The 13,653-nt window shown below is 59.0% G+C and overlaps 1 protein-coding gene across 1 annotated transcript; it reads left to right on the plus strand.

Annotated features, from left to right (window-relative positions):
• Window positions 1-1,783: 1,783 nt before the first annotated feature.
• On the plus strand, window positions 1,784-12,658 carry ONECUT2 (one cut homeobox 2). Its single transcript, XM_066339851.1, has 2 exons — window positions 1,784-2,912; window positions 11,984-12,658. The coding sequence occupies exons 1-2, from the start codon at window positions 1,784-1,786 to the stop codon at window positions 12,268-12,270; spliced, it is 1,416 nt and encodes a 471-aa protein (XP_066195948.1). The 3' UTR covers window positions 12,271-12,658.
• Window positions 12,659-13,653: the final 995 nt, after the last annotated feature.

Genomic DNA, 13,653 nt, shown 5'->3' on the forward strand with positions numbered 1-13,653 from the left:
AAGACAGAGACGATTATCAGGGCTAAGATAAGGATGACACAAAACGCAAGGACACGGCTGCTGTTGCTGCTACTACTGATTAAAGGAGCAGGGAGAAGCAGTGAACTGCACAGCTGGGAGCAGCGGGCACAGCCCCACACGATGTGTCTTGGCACGGGTGCCCCGCACGGGCAGCGCCAGAGCAGACAGCTCGCTTGCTAGCTCCATGCCAGGGGAAGCTGCCCACTGAGGCCCTGAGCCCCCTCAGGCCCTGAGCCCCCTCAGACCCTGAGCCCACTGGGGCTCTGAGCCCCCTCAGGCCCTGAGCCCCCTCAGACCCTGAGCCCACCGGGGCCCTGAGCCCCCTCAGGCCCTGAGCCCACCGAGGCCCTGAGCCCACCGGGACCCTGAGCCCCCTCAGACCCTGAGCCCCCTCAGGCCCTGAGCCCCCTCAGACCCTGAGCCCCCTCAGGCCCTGAGCCCCCTCAGACCCTGAGCCCACCGGGGCCCTGAGCCCCCTCAGACCCTGAGCCCCCTCAGACCCTGAGCCCACCGGGGCCCTGAGCCCCCTCAGGCCCTGAGCCCCCTCAGACCCTGAGCCCACCGGGGCCCTGAGCCCCCTCAGACCCTGAGCCCCCTCAGACCCTGAGCCCACCGAGGCCCTGAGCCCACCGGGACCCTGATCCCCCTCAGACCCTGAGCCCACCGGGGCCCTGAGCCCCCTCAGACCCTGAGCCCCCTCAGACCCTGAGCCCACCGGGGCCCTGAGCCCCCTCAGACCCTGAGCCCCCTCAGACCCTGAGCCCACCGAGGCCCTGAGCCCACCGGGACCCTGAGCCCCCTCAGGCCCTGGCCCCCTCAGGCCCTGAGCCCACCGGGGCCCTGAGCCCCCTCAGACCCTGAGCCCCCTCAGACCCTGAGCCCACCGGGGCCCTGCCCGCTGCTCCCCGGCCGCTCTCCCGGCTCCCGGTCCCTGCCGCTGCCCTCAGAGCCCCGGGCCCTGCCGAGGGAGCTGTCCCTGTCCCTGCCGGCCGCGGGGGCTGAGGGCTGGCCTGCGGAGCCTGGGAAGAGCGGAGAACGCCTGGCCGTGTGGGCACCGCTGACCCCACAGCCGTGTGCCCGCGGGGCTGCTGGAACTCACCACCCGCCCCCGGATGACTACGTCCACACACCGTGTTCATGAGCCCCAATTCAGCCGCATTTACGGTAACTAATAACCAATAACCAACAGCACAGATCAGCGCTGTACCTCGCTTTGCAGCAGCGAACACGGAGGCAGCAGGGCCGGCTGTGGGCAGCGGGGCCCCGGGAGCAGCCGGCTGCGGGACCGGGGCTTGCGGAGCCGCCTGCCGGGAGGAGAGCCGAGCGGCCGCAGCTCAACCAGCACGGCGGAGCCCGGGCCAATTTCGGGCCGGTTTCGGGCCGATTCTGGGCCGGTTCCGGGCCGGTTCCGGGCCGGTCCCGCCGCCCCACACGCTACAAAGGCCGCGGAATCTTTAACGGCCCCGCCGTCCCCTCACGTCCCCTCACGGAGGCCACGCCCCCCGGCGCTGAGCCCGCCAATGCGTTTCCCGGGCTTTGGGCCGCCCTCACGTCCTCACGGCCGCCCGCCCGCGGCGCAGGCCCGGCCCTGCGGGCGCGGCCGGGGCGGAGCGGGCCCGGAGAGCTCCGGCCGCCCGCAGACGGCGGCGGCGGCGGCGAGGCGAGGACATGGCGCGGGGCCGGCGCGGCGGGCCCGGCTGAGCCGCCGCTGCCCGCGGGGCGGGCGGCCCGGGGCCGCGGCGGCCGCCGCCCCGATGAGCGGATGAGGAGCGGGCGCGGCGGCCGGCGGTGCCTGGGCGGGGAGCCGGGTGCGTGCGCCATGAACCCCGAGCTGGCGATGGAGCCGCTGGGCAGCCTGCACGGGGCGGCGGGGCACGAGCCGGAGCTGATGGGCAGCCCCAGCCCTCACCACGGCGGGCGCGGCGCGGGGCCGCTCCGGGTGCCGCCGCCGCCGCCGCCGCACCAGGAGCTGCCCCCCGCCGCCCGGCCCACCATGGTGCCCAGCATGGCCTCGCTGCTGGACGGCGCCGCCGAGTACCGGCCCGAGCTCTCCATCCCGCTGCACCACGCCATGAGCGTGCCCTGCGAGGCCTCGCCGCCCGGCATGGGCATGAGCGGCACCTACACCACGCTGACGCCGCTCCAGCCCCTGCCGCCCATCTCCGCCGTCTCCGACAAGTTCCACCACCCGCACGCCCACCCGCACGCTCACCACCACCACCACCACCACCAGCGCCTGCCGGGCAGCGCCGGCGGCGGCTTCGCGCTCATGCGGGACGAGCGCGGGCTGCCGGCCGTCAACAGCCTCTACGGGCCCTACAAGGAGGTGCCGGCCGTGGGGCAGAGCCTCTCGCCGCTGGGCAACGGGCTGGGCCCGCTCCCTGGCGCCCAGCAGGGCCTGCACGGCTACGGGCCGCCCGCCCACGACAAGATGCTGAGCCCCAACTTCGAGGCGCACGCTGCGATGCTGGCGCGGGGGGAGCAGCACCTGCCCCGGGGGCTGGGGACACCCCCGGCCATGCTGCCGCCCCTGAACGGCGCTCACCACCCCGCGCCCCCCGGGCCGCCGCCGCCGCACGGCCCCGCGCTGCCCGCCGGCCGGGAGCGGCCGTCCCCCGCCGCCGGCCCGCAGGGGAGCGCCGCGGGGCAGCTGGAGGAGATCAACACCAAGGAGGTGGCACAAAGGATCACGGCGGAGCTGAAGCGCTACAGCATCCCGCAGGCCATCTTCGCCCAGCGAGTGCTGTGCCGCTCCCAGGGGACCCTCTCGGACTTGCTGCGGAACCCCAAGCCTTGGAGTAAACTCAAGTCCGGCCGGGAGACGTTCCGCAGGATGTGGAAGTGGCTGCAGGAGCCGGAGTTCCAGAGGATGTCTGCCCTGCGGCTGGCAGGTAGGTGCAAGCCGGTGCCACCCGGGGGACGGAGCGCGACCCTGGGAGCCCAGCGCGGACCGGCCGTCCCCGCGGTCCGTCCTCCGCCGGCCCGGCCCGGCACCTCCTCGTTCCGCGCTCCGCCGCGACCCACGGGGCCGTACGGGGCTGGCCGCTCCCCGGCTCCCGCAGCGCCGGCCCCGCGCACGCCGGCTCTGCCCGGCGGCGCTGTGCGGGGCTCGGGGCCGGCGGACGGACGCGCTCCGCTGGCGCTGCCGGGCGGCGGGGCCGGGGCCGCTCTCCAGGGCCCGGTGCTGAAGGTGCGCGCTCCGCACCGCGCTCTCCGCGAGCATCCCTCCCGGCGCCGCCGGCGGCAGCGGGGCGGGCCGGGCGGGGGCTCGGCGTCCCGGGACAGGCGGGGCCGGGGGCAGCGGGCGGGGGCCGGACCCCGCGCAGCCCCCGGCCCGGCCGCATTGTCCGCCGAGGGCCCGCGGGCGCCCCCTGGCGCGGTCGCCGAGCGCCGCAGCCCCCATTGTTCTGCGGGGGCCGCGGGGGGGCGGCGGGCAGCGGCCCCCGGTACCGAGCCCGGTACCGAGCCCGGTACCGAGCCCCGCACGGCCCCCGGCAGCGCCCGCACCGGAGGTGAGCGGGACGGAGCCGCCGAGAGCTGTCCCTGCCGGGAGGCCGTGCGGGCTTCGCCCGCGGTGCGGTGGGTGCCCGGAGGTCGCCCCCCGGCCGGTCCCGTGCGAGTGCGGGCACGGCCCCGCCGTGGGGCACGGCCCCGCCGGGGAGCTGCCTTCCCGCTCCCCAGAAACCCCGCGGCCGTGGGCGTAGAAGGGCACGGGGGCTGTGGCGCGGGCAGACACGCGTGGGACAGACCGCAGCATGGGGCGGGGGGCCAGGGGCCGGGGCGCTCTGCTCTGACAGCGACGAAAATCCGGGGGTATTTGTGCCACCGAGTCCGTCCTTCTTTTATTTCCATTGATCCCGACGCGGGCAGGTTGTTTCCCGGCGGGCAGGTACACAGCGGGCTGTCCCCCGGGCTGCCCCTCTGCCGGCACACCCGGAGGGCTCTGAGGGCACACGGGGGTCTCTGCGGTGGGGACATGGGCACAGAGAGTTCCTGCCCGAGGGGCAGCTGCCGAGCGAGGCTGGGATGCGGCGGAGCAGGGCGAAGAGGAGCCGTGGATGATGGATGGCCTTAATCCCTGCCCGAGCTCTAAGCAGAGGTGCTGCGGGTTAAACACCCCCGGCCTGGGGTCTCCAGAATCCCCGCGGAGGGCACTCGGCCTTTCCCGAGCTGCGGGGCAGTCCCGGCGCTGCTGATCCCCTCCTCGGCTCTAAAGCCGACTGCGGGCTCCTCTTGTCCCTTCCATCACCCGCGGGCGTCCGGCTCTTCTCTGTTGGCAGCCAAAATCTGCTGCCAGGTCTGTCTGAGGCAGGGCTGTCAGAGGGACACAGGGGGTTCGGGTGTTTTGCCGAGCACGCGGTGATGTCGCCTTCACAAACAAACGTGTATCGAGAGGGAAATCGATGCAGATAATGTTTAGAAGATTAAAAGAGCATTAATGCTGGCAACAGGAGCATCAACGCGTGGACCCAGTTTTCATTGATCTGGAACCTGAGCCGGCTCATTTCCAGTAACGTGGCTGGTGCTTTTCCTTCCCAGCACCGGTCCCGGGTGGGGGTTCCCCGTGGAGCCTTGCATATAGAGCAGAAAATCAGGAATCACAGCTGCATGCAGAGTTATGCCTGTATAATTCTGGATCTCTGCTTTACCAGTCCCCCTGAATGCCTCTGCATCCAGGAGTAAAGTTTGGAGAGAGCTCAGGTGCTGAGTGGCCAGGGACTCCCCACGGAGCGGGAAAGACCTTTGCAAATTACTTTTCCCTTCAGGAAATCGATTATTTTAATTTTCTTTTATTACCACGTGTGAATATGCGGCCCCATTGCCTCAGCGCTTTCTTCTCCTCCTTTACTCGCTTGCTTAAATCCCTCTGAGCATGGGGGGAAAGCCACAAGTATTTCAGGTTTTTAAAAACAAAAAAGACCCACCGGCTATTTCCCCCGTACTCCTAGAAGTTTTTCCCAAGTGGGGTGCAGATTTGCTGTCCTTGAAGGGAAATCCCCCTCTCCCTCTGGGAGCAGTAGCAGTTGTGGGTGCGCTTAGCATTTTTTCTCCTTATAGAAGATACATAGTGCTGTCTATTCTAACCTAATCTAAAATAATCTTATTATTTCTGTGCTTCTTGTCTCTTCTTGCGGGTCTCTGAGACTCCTCTGTCGGGGCGGTGCGGGGCGGGCAGGACCCGCTGAGGACGGGGAGTTAGTTCCCTGGGCGCTGCGGAGCTCCGAGCATCCTTTTAGGGTCCTTTTGGGGCTTTGGGAGGCTCGGACTAAGGCTTTTGCCGCAAAACCACCGCCGAGGGCGGCATCAGAGCGTGCCGGCGGAGCGGGGCTGCCCTGGGACGGGAGAACCGGGGCTCCGGGCTCGGGAAAGCGATGGGCAATCGCTAAATTTCTGCGGGGTCAGCGGGGCGCTCGGCCGCCTGCTCACCTTGTGCGGTGCCTTATCGGCGGTGAAACGCTTTTACACCAAAACGCCGTCAGTGGTTAATTTGTGCTCAGAGCTGTCAGTACCACGGAGAGCGGCGGAGAGCGATGAGGCCGGCACTCGGGGAGGGAGAGGAGCGGCTGCAGGAGCCGGCAGAGACCTCGGGGCAGGCGGACAGCCCTCGGCCCGGTCCTGCGGGCCGTGGGCGACAGTACCAGCAGTGGGCGGTGGCAGTGTCACATCCCAGGGCTGAGCCCCTGCACCCCCGAGCGCCCCAGGCCGAGGAGAGAGCTCTCACACCCATCCTCCGCCTCCTTGTGCCCTACCGAATGTTTCTTCCCTGGCCTTTGGGGTTATTTTGTTGTCTGTATCTCTAAAAATTAAGGCATGGTAAAATCTGTGTCAGGCACGCAGCCTATTTATAAAGCTGTTTCTTAGCGTTGGACTGAATATACAGGTATGTAAAGGTTCTTTGAAAGGTGCTTAGTGGCTTGAAATATTGGTGCTCTCTTCAGCTATAGATTAGTGGTTGTGTTTGAATAATCCATGCGGTAAATTGTGGTGCCGGCTGATAAATTCTATTTCTCACGTACCAACTTTCCAAAATAATACCCTGCCCCAGCTCTTTGTTCCACATCATTCCTGAAGGCGTTTCTGCACACAGAAATCTGAATCCTGGTTTTGCCAAGCAAACGAGTTTTGTCCAGTTTTTGATTATTTGATAAAGCTAATTCTGGGTACCTTTTGGATTAAATGCATTTCTGTGTTTTCCTCCCTACTTTTTAAAAGGAACAATTAATTTGTCATCATGTGTTACTCATTCTGAAGCTGTTCTTCACTATTTCCTTATAAGATTTTTCCCCCAGCATCTCTTTTTTCTCCTGTGTCTCTTGCCCATCAGTGTTTGAACTGAAATATCCCAAACACAAGTATTCCTTTTGCAGCTGCAAATTGCCACAATTTATTTGTGGCGAGGAATGCAAAAAGGGGAGAACATTTTTTGCCAGAAGGATCATTTCCCAGTAACTGGTATTGGTTCTTCCCACACTGTGTAGGGGCGTTTGTGCTGTGCACTGAGCCCCGGCTGCTCATCCTCGGTGCTCCTCCCTGGTATTATTCACAAAACCTCGTCCTGGATGTTGCTGCCATCCAGCAGCTGCACGAGCTTTTCCTTCCCTTCCAATTAGCCATTCCTGGGAGATGACAAGCTTCCTGCAGTCCCCGACAGGGCTGTGCCGAGCCTCTGAGCACTGAAGGCAGCACACTCCTCTCTCTCATCACAGCGGCTCCCCTGGAGCTGCCTTCAGAGTGCAGACGGGGCTCTGCAGGTGCGCAGAGAATGGATCTCGGAGGGAAGGCAGCCTGAAAGGGACTGCGGACATCACTTGTCCCGACAGCCTGCCCCTTTCTTCAGCGATCTCCAGAGGGGGATTTCTTACCTAAGCGATCTCTTTCAGGGCTTACAGGTACAAAAAAACCTCTTAATGACTGGCCTTAATCTCACTTTTTGTCTTTTAAATCCTCTGCTTCTCATCTTATCCCCACTAGACGAAGCGAAAAAGAGCACTCCCTCCCTTCTGATAGCAATCTGTTTGTATTTAAGGCTCCCATCTTGTCTCCTGTCTCCTCTGGAAAGAGCCCGTCATACCTGGGCGATGAATATGCAGGGGAAGCACTGTATCCAAGGGGACAGATAATACATCTCTTTTTCCGAGGTAAAAGATTTTGTATCCAGCTCTATCAATCTTGCAGACTTCTGCATAAAAGGCTCTCTGATTTATAGAGGGGTTTGCACACAGAAATCATACCAAACAGACTAATCTCAAATGGGTTTGGTGATAACATCAGCCAGACAACTTGCTGATGGCAGAGAGGAATGCAATCAGAACAGAAATTGGAGTGTTTTGGGGTTGTTTGGGGGTTTTGAGCTATAAAATCAAACTGCTCCATTGTGAAAATAAGGGACTCAAACCACTGGTAAATGCTGCACAGAGGAATTATTAGACAAGCGATAGAGGCTGGCAGGTTCCCAAAACGCAAATTGTCTCCAGGACCAAAATATCTCTCAGTAAGCAGGGAACATATTTATGAGCAGCGGTGATTTTCCAGCAGTTCTCATCCCCTCATAATGGGATGGGAGCAGAGGGCCTGTGCCGAGGCATTAAGCTTTGGCAGGCAGCACTGGGCTGCAGGAGGTGAGGGAAGAGCAGAGGAAGTCTTCCTGCCTCGGAGAGCTTCCCACACACCTTCTCCTCCGTGTTCCTTCTCACCGTGCCCACTCCTCCCTGTGGGCACGGTGGGATCCACGGCCCCTCTCCCCTCCCTTCCTCAGCTCCACCTCTCTAGAGCCCGGGAGCAGGGACCCTCTCCTGCTAAAGCTGAGCTTTCCTGGGAAGAAGGGAACGGGGCCTGGGTGTGTATAGAAACAGGGCTGCTCTTGCTTTGGGTGCGGCCGAAGGGCAAGGAGAGCTCGGAGGGCAGCACAGGTCTGGCTTTCCCAGGGAACCTGGCAGAGCTTTGCTCCTGTCCTCTCCTGTTCTTCCTAACTCCACCCTATCGATGACAGGCACTGAAAGGAAATGCTCATGTCCTGCTTTCTCCCAGGGGCCAGAATTCCTGAAAACAGGAGCAAGGATTCACTAGATCTGTCCTTCCCCTTGCAGTAAGATTTCATGCTGTTACTCAGCTCTTGCTTACCCACCCCAGCTTTAAATGCCCAGCCCTTTCTTGGAAAAAATGCCCAAAGCCCTTCCTTTTTCCCTTCTGTTCCAGGAGAAGGACACAGCTGTGTTTGTGTACTTCTGGGGATGTGCTGGCAGAGCACTCAGCGTGGGGAAGGCCTGGCTTCACCCCTGTGCTCTGACAAGGGGAATATAAATCCTTGTCGCTGGAAAGTGCTATAATTCAGCTGGAAACTATGTAGGGATTCAAAAGGGAGAACCTCCACGAAAAGACGAATTGTAAATCTCCCAGGTGTTAGCCCTGAAGGACTCTCTGAGTGCAGCTGGAAGGATCCAGTGGTACCCAGAGGCTCCTGTCAGAGATCCTGTGCTGAGGTGGGTGCTGCAGCACTGCAGGGAGGAAGCAGAATTTACAGTCCAATTCCAGCCATCCAGCAGATTTACAGGAGACTGGAGGCTAACAGCCTGAGAGCTGTGCCGTGCCAGGAAGAAACATAAAGGAGCCATGTCCCCAAAACCATTCATCTTTTCTTCTCAGAGAGCTGCAGGATGCAGGGCCTGGAGGGGAGCGGCATTCCCTGGGATTGTGACAGGATTGAGAGAGAAAAATCAGGTGGGCTACCAAGAAAACACCTTCCTGGCTGCAAACAGCCAGGCTGTGAGCTTTTTTTTTTTTTTTTTTCTTGTGAGCATTGCAGGCATCCCTGGATCTCCAGACAGGGAACACCTCACTCTTACAATGGATGAGTGAGCAGATCCTCTCTGGAAGAACAGAATTAACTTTGTGGTACACATCCAGTCTGTTTTTCTGGATAAATGCCATCAAGGGCATGCCTAGGGTTTCAAAACCGAGGAGTTTGGTGTGTGTGTGCAGCAGCTGGGATGAGCAGCACTGGCTGCCCACCCCGACAATGTGATTATTTGCATCTTCATTCTGATTGCTCCTTGTTCCATAATGATTTTGTACACAGCGGAGTACTTAACCTAATTTGTATTGATCTCAATCGCTCTCATTCGTGCATACTTAATTCAGAGAGGTAATCAGATTGATTTCTGAGGCCTAGTTTTTAAGAGATTGTAGTAACAGGGACGTACAAGGGGTTGCTTTAAGTGAATCGCAGCAAAAGAAAAACATTTGAAATCTTTAGAAAACGTTTTGATGGTCATTTCATTGTGTTCAGTGTTAGCGGAGTAATTACATTTCCCTCACATTGAGTCCTCTCCAAAATGCAATAGAGGAGCAGTTCTAGTTCCATCAGACAGATAACTGGGTTTGGGTGGCTGTGCACCCACACAAACCCCTTGATCAATATTCACGGCTTGTCCTTAGGCAGAGTGAGGACATACTGCTGGGTTAAGGGAACACTGGTCTCTGCTTGGCTCCTTCTTAGCACCTTTCTCTTTGTTTCCTGGCTGCAGAGTCACTTTTGCTGTTAGTAAAAACACCCAGAACCACAGAGGCACAGGAGCTGTGTTGGCGATGTTTCCAGTATCCCAGAAAGTGGCTCCACTTCTCCCGGGGCTGCTCAGGCACTGCTCCAGCCCTGGGACTCCTCCCCGGCCTCATCCTCCTCCTGATGCTGGTGACATCTGTGTCCTCGTGTCTGTCTCCCTCCTGGAGAAGTGCAGGAGCTGAGGGAGGCCCTGGAGCATCCCCACCCCGTGCCCGAGGGCTCAGAAGGTGGCGCTGAGCTGAGCACTAGAGCTTCTAGATATTTTTCAGGATTTGTGGCTGTTTGGAATGCCTGGGCTGGCTAAGTTCCTCTCTTGTGGGGAAGCAAATGGAAAATCAGAGTCACTGTTGCAGGAAATCAGACAGATGAACTATTAGTAGGGAAGTTCAGTGTGGTGACACTCAGGGTATCACAGCACAGCACCCTCTTAATGCCCTTCAAGTCGTGGGGCTCTGCCTTGGTCCACGCTAAGGGAGGCAGCACTGACACCAGCTCTGAGCAGTTCCTTTATTGTTTCTATGAAAGAGCATCTTTAATCCAATGCAGAAGAAATTATTTTTATGTTTTTATGTTTATTTTTTCCCACAGTTCTGGCTTTCAGTTCTTGCCGGTTGTCCATTTTCTTCCATAGGATACGTTTGGGTTTAACCGCAGCTAATAAATCAGATTGTGCTTAGAATCCAGATGGTCTCCTCCCTTCCCTCTGCTGTTAAAACCTTGCTCTTTCTTCCTGGAAAATCACTTGATTTTATTAGAGTGCTCACCCCATTTTTCTCTGCTGAGAGATGCACGTCAGGTGCAGCCTTTGCCTTTGTAGGGCCTTTTCAAGAGCAAACTCAACAGTTCAAGGAAAGTATTTACTGAATGCATCAAAAAGCACATACCTCTGCATTATTTATTATCAGATACCAATAACTGTAAAACGCAGAGTATCTCAGGACATAAATTAGTGATGGTAGGAAACACTCCACTCGTCCCAGTGTCCCGGAACCGATTAGAAGCTGCAGCAAAGATGCTGGTGCTCATCATGTCCCCAGCGCTGGAGACATCACCATGTGGATTCTGGACGCGCGGCCAAGTAAACCCAGCCTAAAATCTGCTTTTGTAGCTCAGACAGGCAGTTGGGTGTTATTGTGCAGTGACAGAGAGCCCAGATCCTTCCCTCCTGCTGCCCCTGGGGTACTGGCCTCGGAGAGGTGAGCCTGGCTGTTGGGACACAGGTACAGGCTCACCGTGATGCCTCTGGTGTGTCCAGACAGGAGCATCCTGCTGCTTCCCGCTGCTGTGGCTCCCGGCCAGAGCCCTGTGCTGGTGCCACGGCTCCAGGAGAAACCTTGTCTGGGTTTCAGCCCCACTCTCAGTCTCTTACACTCGGGAGTTTTGAGGTCTGCCCTTCACCTCCCTCCCAGAGGCAGCTCTGCTGCAGCCGCTGGAATTTGGCAGCTGAGAGGGGTCAGGGTGAGGCACTCCAACAAAATCCTCCGGTTTCCTGCAGAAATGCTGGGAGGTCCTGCCCCTGCATGGAGTCAGTGCCACAGCGCCTGGGCCAGGCTCCACACAGGTACAGACCTGACTGGGTTAATTACAGACGTTTTCACAGTCTGACTTTGACTTTGGGGCCAGCTTCATTTCACATTCCAGACCTGCAGAATTATTTAATAGGGCTGCTTAAAACCCGCCCGCTTATCAGTTCTCTGGGCTCATTTTGTCCCGGCACATTACCTAACCATGTCAACATATGGATTTTCTCTCTGTGCCCGGTGCAGACGGCCCGGGCAGGCTATTTTTAAGTGTGGGTGTGCTCCGGCAGTGGTATTGGTTTCAGCACTTGCTGTTCTCTCTCTGCTAATAAATACAGAGCAGCTATTAATACGAATGGGTTTTAGGATCCATTAGCATGGCTCAGTGGTAGTCCAGCACTGCTGCCCTGCCTGACCTGAGCTCTGATGGGTGCTTCTGCCTGGCTTCACCCTCCAGACGTGCCCTAGGAAGGGGGACAGGCGATGGGAGAGGTGCCCTAGGGAGGTGGCAGGGCAGGACCAGGTGAGCCCAGTGCCTGACCCCTGAGCTGGGAGGCCGAGCAGGCCCAGGGGGTTTTTCCCCTTGGTGGTCACACGGAGTTGCTGCTACTGGAGCTTTGGCTGGGGTTTCCTTTGGGCTGTTTAAAGGGACAGAACTTACGTACAGCTGTTATTCCTGGCTATTGAGAGCTATTGGGGATGCCAGAGCATTGCAGCCCACTGGATTCCTCCGGGAGCCCTCTGGTGCCATGTGCCAGAGTGGTGCTGGCCCAGCTGGTGACACTCGCCCCCGCCGTGTGACTGTGCCTGCCATCGGGGCGGCTGGCGGGCTCTGTGGGCACCACCCTGACACTTTCTCTCTGTCTCTGCCACCCCCTCCCAGCCTGCAAACGCAAAGAGCAAGAGCCCAGCAAAGAGCGGAACAACTCCCAGAAGAAATCCCGCCTGGTTTTCACGGACCTCCAGCGCCGAACGCTTTTCGCCATCTTCAAGGAGAACAAGCGTCCCTCCAAAGAAATGCAGATCACCATCTCCCAGCAGCTGGGCCTGGAGCTCACCACCGTCAGCAACTTCTTCATGAACGCCCGGCGGCGCAGCCTGGAGAAGTGGCAGGACGACCTGAGCTCCGGGGGCTCCTCCTCGGCCCCCAGCACCTGCACCAAGGCGTGAGGGCTCGGCGCAGAGAGAGCGGCTTCGCAGCAGGGCCCCTCGCTGGTGACCTAAAGCACAATCCCCCCGCAGGCAACCCCAGCCCAGCTGTTCCCCAGGACGTTCCTCACGGCTTCTCGTCACCCTCAGCAGGCGCAGGCTCCGCGCTCACCTCTCTCCACACGATGCTATGCTCAGGACAGCGAAGCAGGTCTGAAACGCAGGGGAGGCGTTCTTGAGGCAGGTTTCTCCTGAGCCCCAGGTTTCCGTGGCCGGCGCCCGCCGTGTGCTGGCCACACCACCCCGCGGCCACACCACAACGGAGCACAAAGTCGGATACTAAAATCCCAGCACCCTCTTTTTAAACTCAGGCATGGTTTTGTTAAGTGTTTTCGGGGGGAAAAAAAAATCCCCAGATTTAAGGGTTTTTTTTTGGTTGGTTTTTTAGTTTAATTTGATCAGCTTGTCGTCGGATCAGAAAAGTTCGGTTCTCTTGAGCTCAGAGTATCAAGCACAAAGCCGGTAGCTACAGCCATGGTCCTGCCCTGGGCTGCCCAGGGCGGCCGTGCCAGCTGCAGCCTGACATCCCGGGAACACCGCGGAGACGGCACGAGCCTCAAGCACAGCTGGCAGTTCCTCACAAGCTCTGTGTTTGTACCTAACGCACACTCAGGAGGTCGATGGAACTGCTGCAGTTCACGGAGCAAACACAACCTTTTGGAAGATCTAGATTAATTTACATTAGTACATCTTTTTTAGTTTCTGGGAACCTGGTTTCTCCTCACCAACAGCTGTTACCGAAACCTTTTTTAGCGTTTCGGTGTATTTTTGTTCGTCTTATCAGTATTTTCTGGTACTTTCAAGCAGGAAAAGCAACAGAAACAAGCCCTTCAGATGCCACTGACCGTTTCAGACGTGCCGCGTTTCGCTCTATTGCATCCCTAAGTTCCTTTTCCCTGCCAGCTCCCTGAGCCGGCAGGAACACAGCACACCAAAGAGACAGGATTTCTGCAAGCCAAAGATGTTTATACCTTGCCATTTCTGTTTGTCGTGGCTGGGGCGGGCGGGCGGCGGGCGCTGGGGAAGCCTGGCAAGCTCCAAGCCCTGTGTCCAGCTCGGTGCAGCGGGGCTGCCCTGGCCCGGCGCGGCCGTGCTCCGCGAGAGACACTTGAGACTTTTTTATGTAATGCTTAATCGAAACCAAAGAAAAACGTTTTCTGCACCTACTTCTTCTGCAACAAACTGTTCCATTGAAAGATAAAATGAAAATTGAAAAAAAAAAAAATAAAAAACAAACCAAGGAAGCATGTCAGGAAGGAAACGAGTCCCACACTGTGTTCTACAGACATCTTGGACATTTTCGGAAGCAGATCTCAAAGAAAGGGTTGACAAGAACGAGAACAA

Source organism: Sylvia atricapilla, chromosome Z (genome assembly GCF_009819655.1).
Source record: "Sylvia atricapilla isolate bSylAtr1 chromosome Z, bSylAtr1.pri, whole genome shotgun sequence".
NCBI lineage: Eukaryota > Metazoa > Chordata > Aves > Passeriformes > Sylviidae > Sylvia > Sylvia atricapilla.

Coding starts and splice junctions, on each gene's coding strand:
- ONECUT2 (XM_066339851.1), top strand. CDS start 1,784: ATGAGGAGCGGGCGCGGCGGCCGGCGGTGCCTGGGCGGGGAGCCGGGT. Junction 2,913..11,983: donor GTCTGCCCTGCGGCTGGCAG/GTAGGTGCAAGC, acceptor ACCCCCTCCCAG/CCTGCAAACGCAAAGAGCAA.